The following is a 22476-nucleotide window of genomic DNA, read 5'->3' as shown; positions in this document are numbered from 1 at the left end:
GACACACCCACAGCCCGGGTTGCTTTACATTTAAAGCTTTTTCTCTCTTTTGTGCGTGCCAGCATTCATTCTTGAATAGCACTGCAGCATTGCTGACAAAATAGTTACCTACCTCACCCCAGAATCCCTTCACACACACACACACACACACTCGCACTCACTTCCTTTCTCTTTATAGATTCAGAGCCAGTCTTCTCTGGCTCCTTTGTTCCCCACTCCAGGCTGGGCTCAGATCCTCTCTGCTCTCTGTAAGCCCGCTCCGCTCTGTCATCAGGATTACAGGCTGTGCTGTAGCAGATTAATGACTGACAACTCTACACTCCTCTCAGCACTGCGCGGCACACACAGAGCTACTAGGAGGGAGCATGTGCCTGGTTGTGAGGGAGAGAGGAACAACTGCGGGGGAGATAATGCATTGTGTTGGTCTGAGAACAATATGTTAGCTGTGCGACTGTGTATGTGTGTGAAGTGGAATTGTGTGGTGCCGTGTGTGACAGGGTTTGTGTGTGAAATGTGTTGCTTATTTTGAAGCGGAGGTGCGTGCCGCAAAAGCTTTTCAACTTCTACACCTCAGTGCAGCACAGCGGGACGGAGAGCTAAGTCGGTGAACATGGGGCCTCTGTTGAACAAGCTTAGGTTGATGTGTTTGTGTGTGTCTGCTCATGTGTATATATGCATGCTTGTGTACTCATGTCTTGAGAGCCCACGCTGCAAGACAAAGTGGCAGTTCCAAGTCCAGCACATGAGGGACTGTGGACCCCTGACTGCCTGACAGGGACCACAAAACATCTATTCCCTCCAATGACACTTCCCAACAAAAACAAAACAGCTTCTAACTGCTTTGTTTGGGGCAATGTGAAAGCTGGCAGTAGTTATACAAATCCAAACAAGCAGGCAGACAAACTGAGAGCTAACACTTTCCGAAGTTTGGGATAAATTAGGCCACGATCTCACACCACCTCAGAGCCTCATAGAAGCAGCTTATGTGTGTCATGAATTACTAAGTAGTAATATTTGGGGCTTCTCACAGCCATCAAACAGCTGAGGCTTAATTTCCTGAGACTTGCCCTGGAGTGTCCAGGAAAGTGGGCTGTCTGAGCCGCCATCTGAGGACTGAGGAGCTGCTGTTACTTGCATTTCGGTTGTGACATCCTTGAAATGCATAAAATGTTTTTTGTCGTTTTGTTAGAAGTCATTTACCTCTCCTTGTCTCCTACAGCGAGTAACATCTAATGATGACAACAAGTACATTTACATTTAGTTCATTTTTGAGGTACATGTTTTTCTCAACTACATTTATCACAATATTTAACCATATGTGAGTTATGCTGTTGCTACATAGTCAATGTTGGCATTAGCAGCTGTCTATTTACCAGTCTTGCCAACAGCTTCAGCCATCGTTGTGTTTATAATACAAGAGGTTGTAATATGTCCTGCGAGTAGCTACTTCTTCAGGGTAGACTGGACGCTACAGTGACTCGGTATCAGAAAGTGACAAAATGGGAGCTAGCTGGTTAGCATGCTAACTTCAGTAGAAGAAAAGAAGTGATAAAAATGGATGCAAAACAAGAGTCATCATTAGCATTACTTTTCAAGGAATGAAGTTTGATGTTGAACTCAATGTTTTTTCTAGACTGGTAAATAAACAATGATAAAAATGATCAAAAATGATAAACTTAAAAAATAAAAATAAAATATAATATATTGTTAAAGATCAACTCAGCTGTTCCCAACCATTTTGGTTTGTCGGTGTCTAGTTGGAGACCCCTCGTCAGGTCACAGATGTTTATGAGTTGTTCGCAGCTAAACCAAAGAGACATTTCCTGTTTATGTAACAAGCTAATAATGTATTTCTCTACAGAACAAATACTTTTGATATCTTAAGAGCTGATAATACTCCTGTACTTTAACTTTAGTGGGTTAAATGTAGGAGTACATCCATGTATTAGTACGTTTACCACAGTAAAGAATCTGATGATGAGGATTCTTTCACCACTGATAAGGTCATGAAACATGAAAACACACACCAGCCAGCTGTGGTAAAATACTTTTATAGAGCAGTAATCCATATCTGAAATATAGCATCCAAGCAGAATAGCTCTGATATGTACAGAACTCAATTCACCCCATTTTCTCATTTTATATTTGCTTTTTATGTAAATGTGTCAGTTCATGTGTTCATGTATGTGTTCATGTGTGTGCTGTATGTGCATGTGGACACGTATAGCAGTTTGTCATCAATTACAGTATATTAAAAGTTTTAAATACAGGTCATAATAATTCTTTTTAAATGTCTCTGGATATAAAAGCTGGTGTTCTGACCCATTAATGAAGTCCATTAATGAAGATGAATCCTTCCACTCTGTCTTTTTGCCTAGAAACTCTATTCATTTAATCTTTTATAAATATGCTCTATCCTCTCTGCTGTATTGCCTGTTGTACTGTGCCCCTTGCCCCCGTTCCACCCTCTATATATATATATATATCTCTTTATATCTCCTAATTGCTTCCTAACTGTGACTCATATTGTGGACTGAACTTTTGCTTTTATTTGACTTCAGCACTTTTACTTCCCTGCACCAGTATCAAACCTGTAAGTGCTGAAGAGGCATTTTAAGAGCAGTAACAACATGTACGCCCCAGTCAAACCATTCTCATCAACTCCAACAGCAACAGCTAAAACCATAACCTCTGTGGCTCTTTCTCCTCCCACAGCTTTGTGTTTGAATTTTAATTCTCCAAGTTCATTCCACACTCATTTTGCAATCAAACCACCGTAGTTAATCATTTGTAGTTTTTTTTTTTTTTTTTTTTTTTTAAAGAAGGGTATGCAGTGCATTACAGTATCAAAATGTCTCTTGCTTCTTCCTCTGGGCGCTCAGAGGAACCAGAAGCATTTCTTCCTGTTCTTCTTGTTGGTGGCAGGCGGCCGCACCGCTTGAGGGGAGTCTTGTTGGTGAGGTGTGGTGGCCTGGGGAGTGGAGGGCTGCGGTGAGCCCTCCGGAGGGTCGCCCACCTTCCATGTGCGTACCACCTGCCCTTCCTGCAGACGAAAGTCATGCTCCACACTGGAGAGAGAAAAAAGAAAGAGAGGAACAGTGCAGTAATGTGTTACTTCAACCTGCAACAATTGATTTTTTTGATTTTCCTGAGGGAAATATGTGTCTGTTTAGCTGCTAAATGCTCCAACATGTTCACCAGCTAGTTTCTAACTTGCTGTTTGGTGCTGAGCAAGTCGCATACAGTGTGTCTACAGAGATTATTTGCTGAAAACAGCTACAAGACGAGAGTGGTGAGAGTGAACAGTAACGCTGCAGGTCGGACAACTGAACAATGAGCTGAAAGAAGCTCTAAAGCTCTGTGAAGCTGAGAGTGCTGAGAGGGCCTGCAGATTCAGGTGATCATTTTCTGTAGGTTTATGACTATGAGCGGCCACTTTCACATTCTCACACTGTTTTCACATTATTATTTGATATATTATAAAATAGTGATTATAGCCACTGGTACATGCACGGTATGCAGGATACGATCAAGAACTAATGTGAAAAGCAGTGAAGACTCCCACATGTGCCACTTCCTAGTAGACAATAATGAAGCCGTTGACAAAGTGAATCAAGTGCAAAAATGCTGAGTGTCACAGAAATGTTGCAGCACCAGGAGGGATCCCAGGACTGCAGCTTACACACACACCAAACGAAAAGTCAGCAAGGTGCATCGTCGGTCACATGACAGTTTAGCTCAGGGGGCTTCACTGGCTTCACTTCCGAAATGAGATGTGAACTCCAATGCACCCCTGCAGAAGCTATAGGTAAAGGTAAGCAATAATAAATGAATGCATCTGCAGTAAAAGGAATAAGGACAATATTTGCTTGCTGAATTACTTTTGTCAGCAGTTGCATGTTGGATAAGCTTTTCCCCCCGTGAACTGATTCTTTTTCCCCCTCTTTTCTTTTTTTATTCATTTCACTTTGCTGCTATTCTTGCTTATTATGCAGTGGCCTAGTTAGCTGGTGTTTCTCATCACAGCACAGATGCTGGAAATAAAGAGGACTCCCTCGGTTGACGATATGAGGAGAGAAGTGCTGCAGAGGAAGCAAGGAGGACTGAGCTCAGCAGCAGCAGCAGCGGGGCCTGGAGTTTTCAGGCGAGAAGAATAAGGACTCTCACATTCATATCCATCTGGCTTCATAACTCCCACTCCCTCAGTCACTCAACCACTTCACTTTGGATGCCCACTGGTGTTCTAATGCACAAAAAAAACAAATGAAACATCAAACTCCAGACAGGAACACAGTGCAGGCAATGGGTGCGGACAGAGTAAACAGTAAAAAAGTGAGTGGGTACAAAGAGCAGTGGAGAGGATTTCTTCTCTCCACAATATTTACAGCAGGTAGGAAAAAAGCCACTTCAACTAAACCTCTTTGTGGCAGCTGGGACCGCTTCACAGCTTGAAACAAACCTCCAAAGCTGTGTAAAATGAGGCGCTAGTCGATACAAAAGTAAGTTGATGGAGTCTGTCTCTGCCGTTCTACCATCCTTAAATGAATAGAGTAAATAAAGTGCTCTGTTCCTCCATTTTCACAGCCTCTTTATTTGTGCCACCATACAGCTCAGCTCCCTATAGAGTTCCCCAGTGACTCTTGCCTTGCGTCTGCTGTGTTCCCGCTTGGTGAAAATGAATAGCCCCGGTCCACAGCTCTGCGTGATCAAGGCACACTGGCGCTGTAGGGAGCTGTCCACCCTCAACCTTAATTATCTGCACACTGAGCCCACAAACTGTGGCAGGCAGGAAGCTGTGAACCTAACACACTTCTTCCCACTGCTCCTGTTCAGTCCTATGCTCATATTTTTTGGCTTAAAGGCTACACCCCACCTCAGGCTCTGCCTCTGGGCAAATTAGGTGTGTTTTACAGATGATGGGTGGCCATATTTCAGATGTAGTGTCACAGTGCTACAATATATAGTTCTGAAACTTGGAGGGTGGGATGATCGTGCAAGTGTGTTGACCTGAAAAGCTGAAAGCTCAGTGTGTCAGTGCTAGTGTAAGTAAAGCAGAAAAAAATAAGTGTTTTGCACAGCTGTGTTTACTTTATGTTCTGTAACAAAAATCACACGGCCTTGGGAAACTTTAAAGTCCCCTGCAGTTAAAAATGTGTTTTGCTTGTTGTTATTTCACTTGGATGTTTTACCTTCAGTGACTGATGTACAGTACAGTGCGAGAGTTTTGGACAGATGTTAGATGTTTAGATTCTTATCATACAACACCATCAGTGAGGCGTCTGATCAAATTCATTCTGCAGCAGGACAACGAGCCAAAAACAGTCTCAGAGAACTATCTTCAGACACAAGAAGAACAAGGAGTCCTGCAGCAGATGGTCTGGCCTCCAGAGTCCTGATCTCAACATTATCTAGTCAGTGCGGGATCACATGAAGAGACAGAGGACACAGAGACAGTCTATAAACCACAGGACTGAGTAGTTGGGAGCCTTAGCTAAACAACTGAATAATACAGAAACATAATGATAAGAAATCATTGATAGGGAAAAGAGGCAAGTCTAGAAGATAAACTTTATATAGCACTTTTCAAATAAACATGCTGCCCAAAGCGCTTCACATACCAAGACAAAACAATAAAAAAAATAAAGTCAATGAAACAGTATAAGATAAAATAAACAGAAGTGATAAAAATGGATATAAAAATCAATGCTTGAAACTCAAAGACTAAGGTCTTAACATTAGAGGTTAAAAGCCAGATGAAAAAGATAGGTCTTTAGTTTCCTTTTAAAAAATACTGATTGAGCTTGTAATTAGCACTGTGCAGGACGTGTATCTATAAGGCTGTATCTGACATCTCTATTGAACTTGTCCTGAGAAAGACCAAGTGTGGCCGAAACCTCAGTTATACTGGAGCTTAGTGCGCAGTCATCTGCTCTCCAATATGCAACCACCAGAGGTGTGGTATGAAAATTGCAAACCTCCAGTTCGAATGCACTGAGAGTGGACTCTTTAATGAAGGAGGACACATCTGGTATCAAGTAGTTAAACTTTGGAAATGAAGAATATTTGCACACATCCATGGGAGGAGGAGTAAATATGATTTTAAAAATCAAAGAACCATATCAGATGCAAATTACCCTTCAAAGAAGAGTGTTTAATGTGTCCTTTTCTTTTGCCTTTACACACATCTAATTGTATGATCCTCTAAGTCGTGGTGGTTGAAACAATTATAACCTCAGAGTCTCAGTGGGAGGATCAAAGTGACTCGAAAGTCAACAACACATCAGTGAGAAAAGTTCATATTTCTTGCTGTAAAACTAGTGTACACGTCAGTACACTATCCATTCCCACTGTGTGACCTTACTTTGAACACGTTATTCCATCCTTAGAGATTTGCTGTATAAATCTCTTCTTTTTTTAATCATTCAGTTTGGGACACAGTGTCCTTACCCAAGAGCAGTGCATCTCTAGAGGGGATTGACTCAGCAGATTTGTAGTTACCACATCATTTGCCTGCAATTTAAAAAAGATTATTTACAACTCGAGAGTGATATTTAAAATGTTATTAACAATATTACTCTCATATGACTGTGTGTGGTGCTGTAGCTTTAACTGCAGAGTGCTGGTGAGCAGGATCCTCGCCTTCTGTTTCACTCTCTGTAAATGAGGATGTTAAGTGCAGTCAGATCGGATACAGGCTAAAAATCTGACGGGCTGAAAACAATATTTTAAAATAATATAAGCACAGAGGTTGAGCAGGTCTTCATCGCTTTCTCATCCTTCCATCTGTAAAACATTCATACAACAGCATCAGCAGGAGATCATCATTTCTCCTCTATCTCTCCTCCTCTGTGCTTTTGCTCAGTGGCGGAGGAGAGACTTTGAACAGAAGTGCAAAGGCAATCAGCTCGAAAGATCTTTACAATTTTCTCTCCTATGGGCTGAATATCCTTAAAAAAAAAAAAAGAGAACATTTCATTTCAGGAGAAATTACACAAGCAGTCAATCTCTGTAGAGAGTGGTGTTCATCTGTGATGAGGTACCACACCCACAAATGCTTGTATATATCAACACACAATAGAAAATATAGATGTGCACGCACGTGCATACACACTCCACCATCTACTGAAACCTCCAAACCCTTCAACATCAACACACACATACAACAACTTCCCTATTAAGGAGGACAGGCTGTACCCCGAGTTATTAAACTCTCCTCAGACTATTATTCTGAGATGGTCCCACCAGCTGCTTGGCTGTCACACAGCGTCCCAAACTGTGGTCTGGCTTTAAAGATCTGTCTTTGATATCTGCATTAACATTCAGATTGTGCTGATTTGAGAGGGAGTGCGATGTAAACAGTGTGTGTGTGTGTGTGTGTGTGTGTGTGTGTGTGTGTGTGTGTGTCTGTGTCATAAAGTCCATCTCTGCATTGTTTGATTCTTGCACAAGATGGTAATTTATCCAGCCGGGCGTGATTTTGTTTAGCTCATCTCTTTCAATAAACTCGGCAGCAGTCTGATACGGAACACTTTAGAATATTAAAAATAAAAGATATTCCTCAAATGCAGATGCACACATTCCCTCGGTGTTGTTTTGTATGTCTGTCTCCATTTGAACTATATTATATGTATAGCATTTTCACCGTATGTGTGATTCAACCTGAATTCTATTAATTAGCAATAGGTGTAGCCACAGTGCAATTCTCTTGAAAGCAAAAAAACAAAAAACAAACATATACTGCCTTAAAATATAGTAAAAATAAAGGTGTGGGGCAGAGGGGTTGTATAGCATTGATCAATACTTGTGAAGTCATTTAAGGCAAGTCAGGTGAAATCAAGACTAAGCAGAAACTCTAAGAATCACTTAGAAATATTGGGCAGTAAGTGCATTGATTGACCGCCTAGAATTTGGCCAAGCAATGAAACTGGAATGAAACGGAGAAAATAAAAAATTGGTGGTAACACAATTACATCACTAAAGTGAAATCAAAAGCTTCTAACAAAGAGGTAAGAGCACAAAATAAAACATGACTAAGAGTCTACAGCCATGCTAGCAGCCCTGTGACGCTGTACTCAAGCTTAATGCTAATGCCAGCGTGCTAACATGCTGATGTTAAGCAGTTAAAATATTCACCATTGTCACTGCCTTAGTTTAAATTGTTAGCGTGCTAACATTTGCTCATTAGCACTGATGTCATCAGTTTTGCAGGTATCTGGTCATAAATGAACGTATCAGACAGATTAAAGGAGAACAATGTCTGTACCAAGTTTCATGACAATCCATCCAACAGTTGTCGAACGATTTCATTTAAAAAAACATTGTGGCACCAGAGTAAAACTCACCAGAGTCAGTAGCATTCATCCTCTGGCTAACATGAATGTCCAGTGAACAAAATTTCACATCAGGATGACGGGCTTTAAAAGAAAATCTTTAAATCTCCAGATAAGCTCCAGATATTTAAATTGTAATCATGAGAAATTGCCCAACACCCAAAGATAATGAGATAATTAAGCAAGACACCCAGTCAGCGAGGCTACAATCAAGTTTTGCCATTGTCAGGTTCACTTTATTGACAGCTGGCTGAGGCATCTTGTTTTGTCTGTTCTGCGTGTGATTGACGGAGGGCGGGTCCCAGTGTAGCCACGGCGCTATCAGAGGAAGGTGTTATTGAGGAGAAAAACACTGAAAACAGTAATCCTGCATATCCAGACCCTCCATTCATCAAGCTCACAGAGGTCTGGAGGAAATCTCATCACAAAAACTGAAGATATACAGCAGGCTTCACTAACAAGATAGTGGACTCGGGCTACAACCAATTGAAATTGATGTCTGCAACAAGCTGAGATTGGTGAGGCAAAGTATTATTTCAGTTTATATCGCTGGGAGGAGACCGCCTGACTGAGCAAGAAAAAACAGACAGTGACACTGTAAACATGACTTATACCTCAGGGACTCATCATCATATGATTTATGCTATTCACGGTAGGGTCTGACTATGCAGTATAATTTATGGTAATCATAGGATGCTAAAAGCCTAAATGCACATCACCAGCAGTCAGATCACATTTTGCCACAACACCTCTTTAGCATAAGACACAACAATATATTGTATTGAAACTAAGTGTGCCGGGATACAAATCTGGCCTTTTCAAGGTCAGTGCATTTGGCTTCATAACTAAGTGCTAAGGTTCTTGGCAGCAATTCAGAATAAACAAAGGGAAACCTGTTGTGGATGATTTTAACCTTGTGTAGCCTTAATATTAGTGGCTCTTCCTCCATCTCTGTCCTCTCTCTTGCACCTTTGTTTTTCATTGTTGGAAAATAAATGTCTATTATTTACATTTTTATAGCAACTGCTCATATAGATTTCACTAATGTGACCTTATTAGCGACCTCTGGCACTTTCCACGGTGCTTTGTTTTCAAAAACCAACAGCACAGCCATCCACAGTGAGACACTCTCACCTTGTTTGCCTTTCTCTCCTTGTGGATGGATAAATAATACAAAATGCTGTTTATTGAAGAAACCAGATGAAGAACCTGGAAGGTTTAAGATCAGAGAAAATCCTCTGCATCAAATAGCTTTGTAAATAAAGAGCAAGTGAGGTTAAGATTGATTACTGAGGAGGCATAAGCTAGGGATGAGGAAATAAAAGCAGATGTAGGCCAAGAGCTTACAGTCCCATCAGAGTTAGCTTGTACCAGCTTAAGACCTGACCTGCTATCGTGGTCTAACTCTCAGTGCTTTGTTTACTTTGTAGAGCTCATTGTACCATGGGAAGATGCTGTACAAAGTATATAAATGAGACAAGCTTACTGAACCAGCAGCCAAAAGCAATGCTGGCAGTGCTGAGCATCCAGGATCTGCTCTGTGGGAAAAGAAAAAGCTGTTTGCTGTGAATTCACACTCATTACTGGTTTACTTTGGGAGTTCACTGTGTGTGCACGCTGCTATCACCTAACCGCCTCTGTCAGTAGCTGCTTTCAGCAACCTGATTAGTTAATGTAGCATGAAAGAGGTGTGACAGGTCAGACGTAGAACTGTGACAACATAAATACGTCATGTTTGGCTGTTGATGGACCAAATATTACGTTCATCTTGAGAAACGAGGACCGAGGGAAAAGGATATTAAACCTACATTACATTTTTGGCCACTTGGGAGCAGCGGAAACAAGTTGTGAGCACAACATTGATATACTTTTTAAGTTTATTTGGTGAACTTGTGGCACTTGTGGCAGTTACAAAGCAACATTCTCATTCACTTGCAGTCAAATGTAAGTCCGGTATTCATGTCTGGCTCTGTAGCCGCTGAATGCTCCACTATGTTCACCAGCTAGTTGCTAACTGCGTTTGTCTGCCGTGTGGTGCTGGGCAGGTAGAGCGCAGTGGGGCGTTCAGGGGCTTTTTCACTGAAAACAACCACCTGCTGCATCTGGAAACAATGCTTGTGAGAGTAAACCAAAACTTAAAAACACTGTTAAGCTCCGCCGAGCTCTGGGGAACTGCAGAGGCAGGTGATAATTATCAGTGGGTTTGTCACCATGAGCAACACCTTCCACACACAGTCATTTGATCCACTGTTAATATAAAAATATTGATTATAGCAACTTTAAATAAACTGTTGCTAAAAGGAGGAAGCACAAAACTGTGAATTCAACCTTAGATTTCTTTAAACGTCTCACAGCTTTAATGGTAAACCTTTCATATTGTATGTCTGCAGCCTATAAAGTCTGAGCTACAGTGCAGTTAACCTTTCCAGTTATTGGGGGCCATGAACTGCTGAATATGTCGTTTCAGTTCAGTGGAACTGTGAGTCTGAGCATAAGCGCAGTTTTTTTGTGTGTGCGTTAATGTGTAGTTAAACACAACTTAGTGTGGATCTGTGTCGACACTAGCTGAGGGTTTGTATTGAGGAAATTGGACCGAAATTTACTGTTCGGCCTCCTGGGGCTGTTGTGGGCCAAATTTAGTGCAACATATGTGATGAGGTGTGCTTACACAGTCTGTGCTACATTTCAAGCCAGGACTTTTTCCTCAGCACCCGCCCACAATGGATATTTATCCGATGCTCAGCAATCGCACAAAAGTACTGTAGAGTTTTCCTGTTCTGGGAAAGTTTTCTAAGTCGTTATTTGCTCACCTGTATCTTATCGTGATACAGTAAGTCAGCTAGGGTGAATTAAAAGAGGTGATGGCTGCTTGCGCGTAGTGGGCAACCTGTTTGTCCTCAGCACCTCTGAGGTATTGAGTGATAGTTGCTGGAGCGGAAGGCTCTGATGGATGAGTGGCTATTGAGGAGATCTGAGAGTGAGAGAGAGAAGTGTGACGGCAGGGTGGCAGTTTGCCATCTAAAAAAAGAAGAAGAAAAAAAAAAAAACAACTAGCAGAATCCATCCATCTTTATCTCCGTCATACCCATTCATAAATGCACTGTAACGCATTGAAGTCATCTTCATAGTTTTCTATGTGCGAGGGGCGTGTTTTGTTTGGCCTCTCTAGCATTTGGAGGTGGGGCAGATAAAGACCGTCTCTGGAGGTAATGAAGATTAAGGGCTAAGGTGAGCTGCGGGGAGAATTGCTGCGCATAGATGCAGAAAATAGGGAGATGATTAACACCAGTGTTTACCTCAATTGTTATTTTTTGGATGACCGAAGAGGCAAAATTATATAATAGACATATTTAACAGAATAACAGTGTTTTGTTTTGTTTTGTTTTGTTTAGATTTGTTTTGCTACAGCTGCCAAGACAATATACAGGCTCTCTGTCTGGAGATGATATTTTAGTGTAGCTGTGTTTATGTTGTATAAAAGAGGTAGACACATCATTGACAAGAAACTAATATAGAAAATAAACAAATCCCCAATGTGTATGAACTTGGACTGCATGATTTCAACCCACATTTGTATGCAGATCACAGAGGAACAATAAAATAAATACACAGTAAACTCCATCTCCATCATCTACTCATGAAGACCATGAGATGTGAGGAAAAGCTAGTATGTACTAATACAACACACATATATTGGGTTCTGCTGTATATAAATTCAGTTTTCTAATAAACGTTCTAATAAAACACCCTTATAGAGAGTTTATAAATGGTAACTAATGGCTTAAATACTGTTAATAAATAATTTAAAATGCTTTATGAAGAAGTAAGAGTAAGAGAAGAACATTCCCTCAGGCTATTAGACTCTTGAATGGTAAACCTCTGACGCTTTAAGGAACATTTTGTTTGTAGTTTAAGGTTGCCAGTTATTATTTATGGAATTTTCGCATATTATTAAATAATATATTTAAGTTATTTGACCTCTGAATTGAAACCTTCTCAGGCTTTAAGGTGAAACATTTTTGCCTCTCATTTATATTTAAGGTACTTTGTGTATTTAAATATGTTCTCATATGTTTGATGGTTTTATTATTAGTAACGTTGCGTTGAACGTTGTCCTGTCTGTCTTATTGACACTAAATATGAATATAAGTTCGTAAAAGCACAAGTTTTTCACTCTCTAATGAGTCATCACAAAAGTAATAACAAAATGTTTAATCATTAAAAAACATAAATTTCACAACAATCTATCGAATTTAGATGTTTATAATTGGTTAATAAATGGATCTCAGTCAGGAGGCTCCGCAGCCCTCTTCCAGAAAACAAGTGGTCAATTGTGCCACTGGTGCCATCTCCCTGATGGTGCCAACTAAAAAAGCAAGGGAGGTGTCACAGCATCAGTATGCTTCACCATTAGTGATTGTCAGATGGTCAAGCAGCATCTGAAACCCCCTGCACCTTTACAGCATTTAATGTCATTTGCTGTGTGTAAAAAAACGAGTGCTATGCTCTTTCTCTGAAGATTTTCTATGTGAAACTGTGCGCTATTATCCTCATTTGAACAATAATCATGTCCACGCCAGGCTTTTCATCTCGTCTTTGTGGCTGTTGAGAACAACTATAAACACTTGCCTGCAGACAAGGGAGGACGATATGTTGTGCAAACTAATTCATTTCAAGCACACATTCATGCTGGGGGAGCCAAAGTGATTTCTTAAAACCAGGCAATCCAAAACAATGCTTATAAATGATTTATTAAACCATTAGTAAATTATTACTAATAATTACCACTTACGCTACCTATAAATACTATTAGACTATAATTTATGGGAAAATATTGCTCATGTTAGCAGTGAGCATTTAATCATCCATCGATCACGTCTCATAATGACATGAGCTCAGTGCCAAAGCAGGGAGAAGACGGAGAGTGGGTGCTAGTGGAAGAGCTTTAGGGATCTAATTTAGCTGTGGGTGTGATTCTAAAGTGATTAGTATTTATATGACACATCATCCACATTAGGCAGCGCTTCCCTGTTCCACATGCCACTCTTTATCTTCCTCTCTCCTCCCCGTTTCAAAGACATGGCAAAACGGTGATGGGCACCATCTGGCACTCACTGTTGGCACAACTTGGGCTCTGTGATTATTGCCAAACAGCATGAACAAGGGTTCTCGCTCTCCCTCTCCTCTTGGTGTGTCTCTCGCTCCCTCTCCCTCTGTTTCACACCCAGCCCTATATCTGTCATTTCTTCACACAAACAAACTCATGAGTGGATGGATACACATTTGCAAGGACATATAACAATTTTCATGGTTTCACATTACCAGTGAATGGTCTGAGACGAATGCGGGTTTTTTAGATGTATGCACTGCAACACGTCACATACCACTGTGCCTGTTATTTTCTAACCGTAGTGCTGTCAGTGGTGCAGGAGAAAAACAGAGGATATGAAACAAATAATAATCTTCATTTCTATTTTCTTGTTTTCTTGCTGCGAAAAGCTCATGCTCCTGCTGGCTGAACATTTCCTCTGTGTAGTTTCATATGAATGAGACTGATGCCTACAGTGTATTTTCTCCTTCTCCCCTGTGAGATGCCTGTTGCTCCACGGCTCAGCCTGAAGTAAAGATGGATTACTGCAGAAGAACTGCCTGCCCTGCCCTTTACACATTTCACACACACCACTTCTCCATTATCAGCCTCATCCACGGGGGAAGTGCTGCGCATGCGCGCGCACACACACACACACACACACACACACACACACACACACACACACACACACACACACAGGTCTGAAAGCCCTGACAGGGTTGTTAGCAAAAGGTCAGAGTCAAGAATCTGACAAATCTTTTTTTTCTTTTTTTTTTAGAGAAACAAAAACCTCATATCCAGTTAAACTGAAAGAACACCAGGCCCCATTTTTCTTCTCTTGTCTTTCTATCAGTTTCTATTTATCTCTGTCTCTCTCTACATATTTTTGCTTAAAAATTCAATGTAAGGAAGAAGTTATGAAATGATTTAAAAGATCAGAAAAAAGCAAATCCAGGCTCTGCAGTGAGGAGATTATGCCCTGATGTTGATTCACTGCAGGGACTTGCCCTGGGAATTCAATAGGTGTATTATTGACTCATTGATAAGCTTTTTTTTTTTTTTACTATTTATGGCATTTTTTCAGCAATAGCCATTTAAAATATTTCCATTCTTTAATTGACTGTAGTGTGGAACTTTTCATTAGTACTGACTCCACCATTCCCACCTGACAAATTTAAAGCCAATATTTACTTTCTTTTAGCTTTAGTTTTAGTTTTTGGTCTCCACCAACCTCCGAAGGAAATATCTGGATCTAACTGGTAAATGCTCGACCAGATAACAGCTAACTTTCTGTCTGCTGTTTGGTGCTGAGCAGGTCGTGTGGAGAATGGTTTTATATGCTTTTCTAAACTGAAAACAGCCGCCAGCTGACTGTTGACTGACTGAAAGATTGAATAAAAATCTAGATTTCACGTAAACACTCAGAGAAACCAAATCCTTCAAGGCTGGACAGTGGGTCTGGGAGGGCGGGGCTTGGGACATGGCTGAGGGCGGTGACTGCTTTGTTGTGACATCATAAACTTACAGAAGTTCTGACGGCTCATTTTAAGGCTCAGTTTCTGAATAAACGCTGTGTGCATTTCTCTGTGGACTGAGCACTTTTGATACTTTTCCAGTAATAATATAGAAGACAGACCTGCTTTATAATGAAAACAGACATGGGAATCTCACTTTATACAATACCTTTCATATAAAAATATTGATCATAGACACTTTAAGGTTAAGATCATGGTTACAGTTCATGAAAAGGCAGAATTAACTAGACTAGTTATTCGCCCATTCACCACCCTGACCTCCACACCTTCCAAGTTTTAATAGGACACATTACTTTCCGCTGTGACACTGATCATTAGCCCTGGATGAACATTGTGGAGCTCAGAGTCCAATATGAACATAATTTCTTCAGATACTGGGCTGCAGGATTGGTTTTATTTTTTTTTAAAGTTGCTTTTGAAATTCATATTATGTCTTCTCTCTTTCTCCTTTGCACACACACACACACACACACACACACACACACACACACACACACACAAAGGTTTCTCTGTCACTGTAATATACTCTGTTCAGTTTTTTCTTTCTGTCGCTTTTGCTTCGTTGCTTCTTCAAATACAGATGCACTTTCCCTCCCCTACTTTTACTTAACCTCTGTATTTTCCTGGGATTTCATTTTATATTCTATTCAGTCGGGTCTTTTCGCTCCCTGTTATGATAATGGCTGAGAACTGTCAATGTTTAATGAATGGCTGGAGGCTGGATACAGGTTCAGAAATATCCTTATAACTGTGAACATGAGAAGTTCATCTATAATTTGCTCACACATCACAGTGTTTCAGAGAAGCTCAGCTAAATGTGCACACAGGGAGGCACAGATTTATTTTGGACAAGTTTCTGTTCATTTGCATATTGTATGTATAGTGCAGATGTTGGTTTCCCTGAATAAACTGTGCACAGAAACACATCAGGTTCTGGTTCATTTGGCTGTGGAGGGGAAAGCAAAGCTGTAAGTAGCTGCCTGGGCAATCTTTCCTACTCACCTCCTCCCTGACGCTCCTCTCACCCCTCTCTCCTGCTGCTCCGATACCCAATCCAGAGCTGCGAGTTTGCACCACTTCTCCTCATCCCCATTTAGGTGTGAAATGTATTTATATTCAAAGCACAGAAAAACGGAGAAGTGGGGAGAGGGAGTGGAGGAAGTGACACAAGCAATCTACTGGAAAAGGCGCCTCTTTCTGATGTCTGTAAAATAGCATATTCCTCTGGATAAAACCAGGACAATGAGAAGCTGTCAGTAGCTATGGGCAAGTGTTTGGACCATGTGGAGAGTATTTGAATTGGACTGCTATGCCTTTCTGGGCCACATGAGAAAGTGAATCAAAGGCAGTGAAAGGAGACTTTCACTCCAAGAGACTCCAAGCTGAGAAGTGGCACTCTGGAGACGGGGAAGTAGACAGAAGCACATTATAGAGGGCAGGAGTAATGTGAATGAGGGCTCCACGCACCACGGCCCACAGCTCTTAACGCTGCCTTGAGTGACAGCAAAGACACTATACATTGTTCTTCCAACTAGATTCTCCACTCTAGAGTACGAGCTCTCCATATTCCCTTGACTCAGGTGCACAGAGAGCTGATATTCATGTTATGTCCTCATGTGCCGTTAGGATTTTTTTTTTTTTTAACATGATGAATTTATTCTCTCTGAAACTTATCAGCCTACATTTTACTGCCTGTTTAACCATGCAAAACATGCAGCACCGCTCCATCCTGGGGATCTATTGGACAAACGTGTCTGGCAGCCATCCTTCAGCCACACCAGGCCAACAGAGAGATGTCTCCAGGTCTCTTTTAACACTATTATTACTTTTTAAAATCTTTTAAAGCCACTGTGATTAAGTTTTTATGTGGATGAATATTTCACTGCACCCTAGAGTTAGGCATTTGTTAAAAAGAGAGAGAGAGAGAGAGAGAGAGAGAGAGAGAGAGAGAGAGAGAGAGAGAGAGTGTAGACGGAAGAGGTACAGAGAAAAAAAGTTGGAGATATTGAGATGCATGAAGAGTCATCCCAGTTTCCTTCCCGGTGCCCAGTCTCCAGTGTCTCTTATGCTCCACCACCTCACTCTCTGGTCTATCGCAATCGAAAGACAGCGTGCAAGTATCCACTCCTGTCATGCGATGTTGTGTCAGTGGAGATGTGCGTCAGGAAGCGCTGATTCATGATGGGTGTGTGGTGAGAATGGCGAGTGATGAGTTGTTACTGTAGGCGCTGTCACAAAATGTTCGTCTCAAGCTCTCCCAATGGATCAGTCTATAGCCTTCGTTGTACGAGTCTTGGAGACTCAGTGGAGGACTCCTCCACTCTACCACCACTGGCATGCATATGCGTATCAGTGATGTGAGGAGGCATTCATTGACAAACAGGATGCTTAAAGAGTCAGCCCAGATTGTAAATGAGAGGAGCAGAGAGAGACAACAATACAAGTGTGAAATGATGCCACAGTACAGATACTAAACAAGCATGAGTGGCATCCCCACAGATAGCAGCAAGCAGGGAAGAGAGAAAGAGCAAGCAAGACTGCTTCTTCAGCAGCCCCTTTCTCAATTATCTGCTGTTCAGCGAAGGCAATGACGGATTGTGTTTGGGAAGAAAAAAAAAAACCTCTTTGTGGACTCATAGTTTAGCTGAAATCGTATGGTCCAGAGAGTCATTAATCCATCTCAGAGTAGCAGCCCATCGAGCTCCTCCAGCCAAATGCGTGATCGAGCAATAGTCAGAGCAGCAGAGATAAAGCAGCACAGCACAGATCTGATTAAGGCTGCCGTCTCCGCACACTCCATGGGGATTAAGCACAACAGTTCCTTGTTAGACCTCCCTACTTTGTTTCACACAGCACATTTGCCATTAGCAAAACAGAAAAAAAAAAATAAATAAAATGGAGAGAAAATCACCACTTCACTCACTAATTAACACTCCTGCACGGCCACACAATCACACTCACGTATAAATATGCAGTTAATGTGCCACTGGTGCTGGATAAATAACATCACATACATCATGCATTATTCTTCCTGTAATATGAGACCCTTAAAAAGCAGAACAAATGAAGTGCTTATTTATGAGTCTTGGTTGGGTACAAAATGTTCAAAATGTTACATTCTGTAGCCACAAGTATCTACATTTGCATGCTTGAAGTGTCATTAGCATTTTTATATAAGCGTTGCCCTGAAAGATGTCTTGAGTAACTGGAGAACAAAGCTCTGTATGCAAACACATTTTATTTTTTTTTAAGAAATGTTCACTATTTCCTGCTATTTACCCTGATCTTCCCCTTAATATTCTCCTTTTGGTTCAAGTTGATTTAAGTAATACTAGTTGTGTTTCCGGCCGCCCCAATACTGTAGGTTCAATATTCACTTTCAGCTGTTTTCTGGCTCTTTAGCTGCTAAATGCTTCAGTAGGTACTTGCTAACCTTAGCTGCTGTTTGATGCTGCGCAGGAAGCGTGAAGTGGGCTTTTAGAGTTATTTTGCCATAAACACCTGGTACAACGCAGAGCTATTATCTGTATCTGTTTATGTCACATATATACATGTATTCATACCTGTATTCAGTGGCTGTGGCTTACAGGCTACTGTAAGTTTAAAAAAAAATAAAGCTTTTTCTGCTTCATTTTCTGACTTGTATAATAATCTTATTATTTATATAATATTTTTTTATTACACGTGGTTTGTATTTGAGGGGAGGTTTGTTTTAAAGCTGTGTAGCTGTTAATTTGGAAATACAGCAGGAAGTTTTAACAATGGTAAATTATAAGTCAGAACCGCATACTGCTTGATTTTTTCTTTTTTTTATGTGTACATACTGAGAGGAAGCCCAAATGAAAACAGCTAAAACAGTAAAGCTGTGAACCAGCAACCCAAAACAATGGGCTGAAACACGCTGTAACGCTGTGTAGAGCTGAGGAGAACGGCAGAATTGGGGGATATTTCTCTGTGAGCGATCCCTTTCACATCATACCTAGTCATTTCATTTATTGTTATTATAAAAATATATTGATCATAGCAGCTTGAAAATAAAGTTGTGTAGCTTTAGATTTACTCAGGTCATATTTATTAGTAGCTTATTGGATGGGGACAAATGTTCTTGAATCTGCATCCTTCACAATCTGAAATTATTTTCATTTTTCTAAATAAATTCCTCTATAAGCTTTTCAAGTAGATTGATAGTGTGTGGTGTGCTGAGCTGTGCTTTCCTTTGAGGACTAAGACTTCTTGAAGAAGCTTTTTAATTGATGGAATCTGTCCTGTCAGATTTCATGGCTTTTCCATCACTCACTCCTTTTCAGGCTTCACTTTATCTTTTTTTTTCTTTTTCCCCCCTCCAACACCTTTTTCTCTGTCACTGACAAATTCTCTTTTTAGACTCAGCTCAACTTGAACCTCAAAGAAAAGAAAATCTCTTCCCCTTTCAAAGCAGGAAAATCCTCTTGTCACACATGAAAGAAGCGTGTCGACTTGACAGGTGATTGAGTGATAAGTCCTCATCTGACCATAAAACAGTGGCTTGGGATTTTGACTGTGCAGTGTAATATTTCAGACTGGCCACCTAGGAGAGGAACACAGTACAACATGCCATAATGATAACTTATTTACTGTCACGTTTCCTCTCTCAGTCTGTATGTCTTATTCTCTGTCTTCAAGATGAGGAACTACCACCGCTTCAGACTGACGTTCCTGAGCAGTAACCCTCACTGTAATATTCTAATCTTTCAAGATGAAGCTGTATTTAGTTTCTGAATGAATCATTTTCTTTATAGGCCTGTTCTCCCTCAGCTCTCTCTCTCTCTTGTTCCATTTCTAAATCTCAGATCTTTTTTCTCAGATCTTTTTTCTTTTTTTTTGCTTTCTACTCTCTTATCCTCAACTGTCTCTCTTCTTGTCCTCCCCCACTGTCTGTCTTCTTCTTCTGTTCCTTGATCGGGGGAGGTTTGCATACACAGTATAAATAAATGACTGAATAACCAGGTTAGGGTAATGGTCTGACTGAATTATTTATGTGGTTTACAGTAACTCAGCTTCAGCAATAATATCATTTGTTTGATAATCCCTTTAACATTGAGGATGTGTTGTAGCTACAGGAAACACCTTATTAGCCATTAATAAATAAATAAATAAAGAAGTATTATTAATAAATGAGTGGGTAGGTGAGTGTGCAGAATCAAATCATTGGAAGTAATCAGTCTAAGGTGCATACATGCCACATCTCACAGCTCCAGTCCACAATTAAAAAGACTGATGATGAATCTTGGCCTGGTAATTGGGTTATGCTTTCTGAGATTTATTACATAATTTGACAAACACAACCCCTGTAAGGTGTTTACATGAAAGTTTTAATAATCAGAGTACTGCCTTAATCCTGTCATAATCAAATTATATTTGTGCATGTAAGCACTCTGAAAGCCATCCCTCCTCTCTCTCTCTCTCTCTCTCTCTCCACTGTTTTCTTTCTCCTCTCCCTCGACAAGATTCGCCTCCTCTGCTAATATCCCTCATTTTCCCCCTTTTTACAGTTTTGACATTTACAACTAAGAGACAGGGATTTCAATTTCATAGCAATCCACACTTTTCTTTTTGCTTTTTCTTCACCCTCCTGTAAAGTGTGAAATCCAGTTTGTTAATTGATTGATTTCAATTCAAATCTCAGAGCGGAATGATTATGCAGTAACTGCGTGTGTGTGTGTTTGCGTATTTGACACTGTGTCATCTGTGCATCTGTGTGTGTAAAAGAGAGATAAGGAGAGTAGAAAAAATGAGAAGAGTATAGAGGAGGAGGGAGGGGAAAAAAAAAAAAGAGGGAGCTCACACGGGTGCACGACTTAAGTCTGTGTTGTTGCTCACCTCATTAAATTTGAGAGAGAGAGCATGAGAGTGTGTGTGGGATAAGCCTTAATCAGTCTCTTGTAACTTGTGTTCAGTGATCAAACCCGCAACGAGTGGCCATACTCAAAGTGCTGCATCCGGCTGTGCTGTCACACAGAGCAGAGCGACGATCCTGCCAAGCCATAAAAACTGAACTCCCAAAACTGACGTGATTCAAAATGACAGCGTGGTGCACATAACTGTGCACCGAGACACGCACTGCACTCTCGCTGCTCACATGTAAAACAAGCAATAAATATGCAGAAATCCACGCATAGCATCCAGCCACATACCTGTAGATGATGCAGGCACAGTCCCTGCAGGTCCCACAGTTCTCAATGTCCTGTCCGGTCCTGTAGGAATGTCTTCTGTTGAGAAGCACAGAGATGACATATCAGGGGTAAAAGAGTGATGTTGTGTGTGTGTTTGTGTGAGCCCACAAAGACATATTCAGGTTATCTTCTCCCTTGTCGAACCGGATTTCTGGCACACGCACACATCCTTGCAAATATACCAATCTCCTCTCTGAAATCACCCCTGATCATTTTTTAATGAACGATACCCCTTCCAACAGGCTCAGGCTGTTACGTAAACCATGAGTCACCATATCACTCCAGGCATAAGATAATGCTTATGAGGTAAAAGTCAAGTCTGCATGCATTAGACTTAGTCCCACCACTGATTTCTTATACCGGAGCATGCGAGATATGTCACTTTATGAGACGGCCGATCACGCAGTCACATGTTCAAATGTCAAAGTATAGTGTTGGCATTAGTGTTAACAGTGTGATTTGGATTACGCTGCTCAGATATCAGTCAAGCACTTTCCATGGATTCATAGACACACATCCATCCGTGTATGTCGCTTCCTATCCAAGAGTTTTCTTGTCCCAGCATCGTGTACTATTTTGGTGTGATAAGGCGGGAGAAATTACTAAGCAGCTTACAATGTAGGAAGCAGATTAATTAAAGACTTGATGAGAATGGTAAAGGGTTTACACTAAGAGGCGTGGAGCATCTGAATCCACCAACATGATGACAGCCAAATGCTGATTTCTATCTAGCCTCGCCTGCTGCATATATACATGAGGAAAGAGATGCTGCAAAATAGGTGCAACCAATCTCCCAAATGTCTCCTTGTGGTCTGACATGACATAAATTCTTTAGCATATGGAAAGTTGAGACTTGCATGAGACTTCATAAAAATAACTACATATGCTCTCCTGCCTTCTGTCTTCCTTTCAATCAGGTATTTCCTTTTCTTTATTTGTGTCTCCTTTTCCTTCTCATTCTTACCCAATTTTTCATTGTGTCCTGTCCACACAGCTTTTTGTTGCAAAAGTATTTACAATGCTTACAATGCTGGGATTGCCTATAAATAGAGTGGCTGCATCACAGCAAAAGCTTAGGCACAACAACCATCTATCTGTAATATTCACAGCATATGATGCAGGAAGGTTATTACTGCTGGGTTGTGGATATTCCCTTTTTGGTGAGGAATAATATGCCTGCAACAACCCACTTGTCTACTCCTTTCCAGGAGAGACGAGACAGTCTTTTAGTGCAAAGCTATGGTCACATTATCATGTCTGCCTCTCATTTGTTTTTGTGCAGAGAGAACCTGAATCTTACTCGAGAA

General features: G+C 40.8%; 1 protein-coding gene across 2 annotated transcripts in view; it reads right to left on the bottom strand.

The window, feature by feature from the left end:
* Positions 1-2035: 2035 nt before the first annotated feature.
* Positions 2036-22476, bottom strand: part of LOC111656773 (uncharacterized) — a 31745-nt gene continuing 11304 nt past the window's right edge. The window contains exons 3-4 of one of the 2 annotated variants that reach the window (XM_023408613.2): positions 21131-21205; positions 2036-3068 (exon numbers count right to left, since the gene is read on the bottom strand). In XM_023408613.2, the coding sequence (XP_023264381.1) occupies positions 2879-3068; positions 21131-21205 (265 nt within the window). In that variant the 3' untranslated portion in view covers positions 2036-2878. The remainder of the gene's footprint in view (positions 3069-21130; positions 21206-22476) is intronic. The other variant, XM_023408615.2, reaches the window with a different exon arrangement.

This window comes from Seriola lalandi, unplaced genomic scaffold (assembly GCF_002814215.2).
Source record: "Seriola lalandi dorsalis isolate HSWRI2012SDOR001 ecotype SW California unplaced genomic scaffold, Sedor1 jcf7180002054370, whole genome shotgun sequence".
Lineage (NCBI taxonomy): Eukaryota > Metazoa > Chordata > Actinopteri > Carangiformes > Carangidae > Seriola > Seriola lalandi.
The sequence above is the reverse complement of the archived record's forward strand: the minus strand, read 5'-3'. Positions and strand labels throughout refer to the sequence as shown.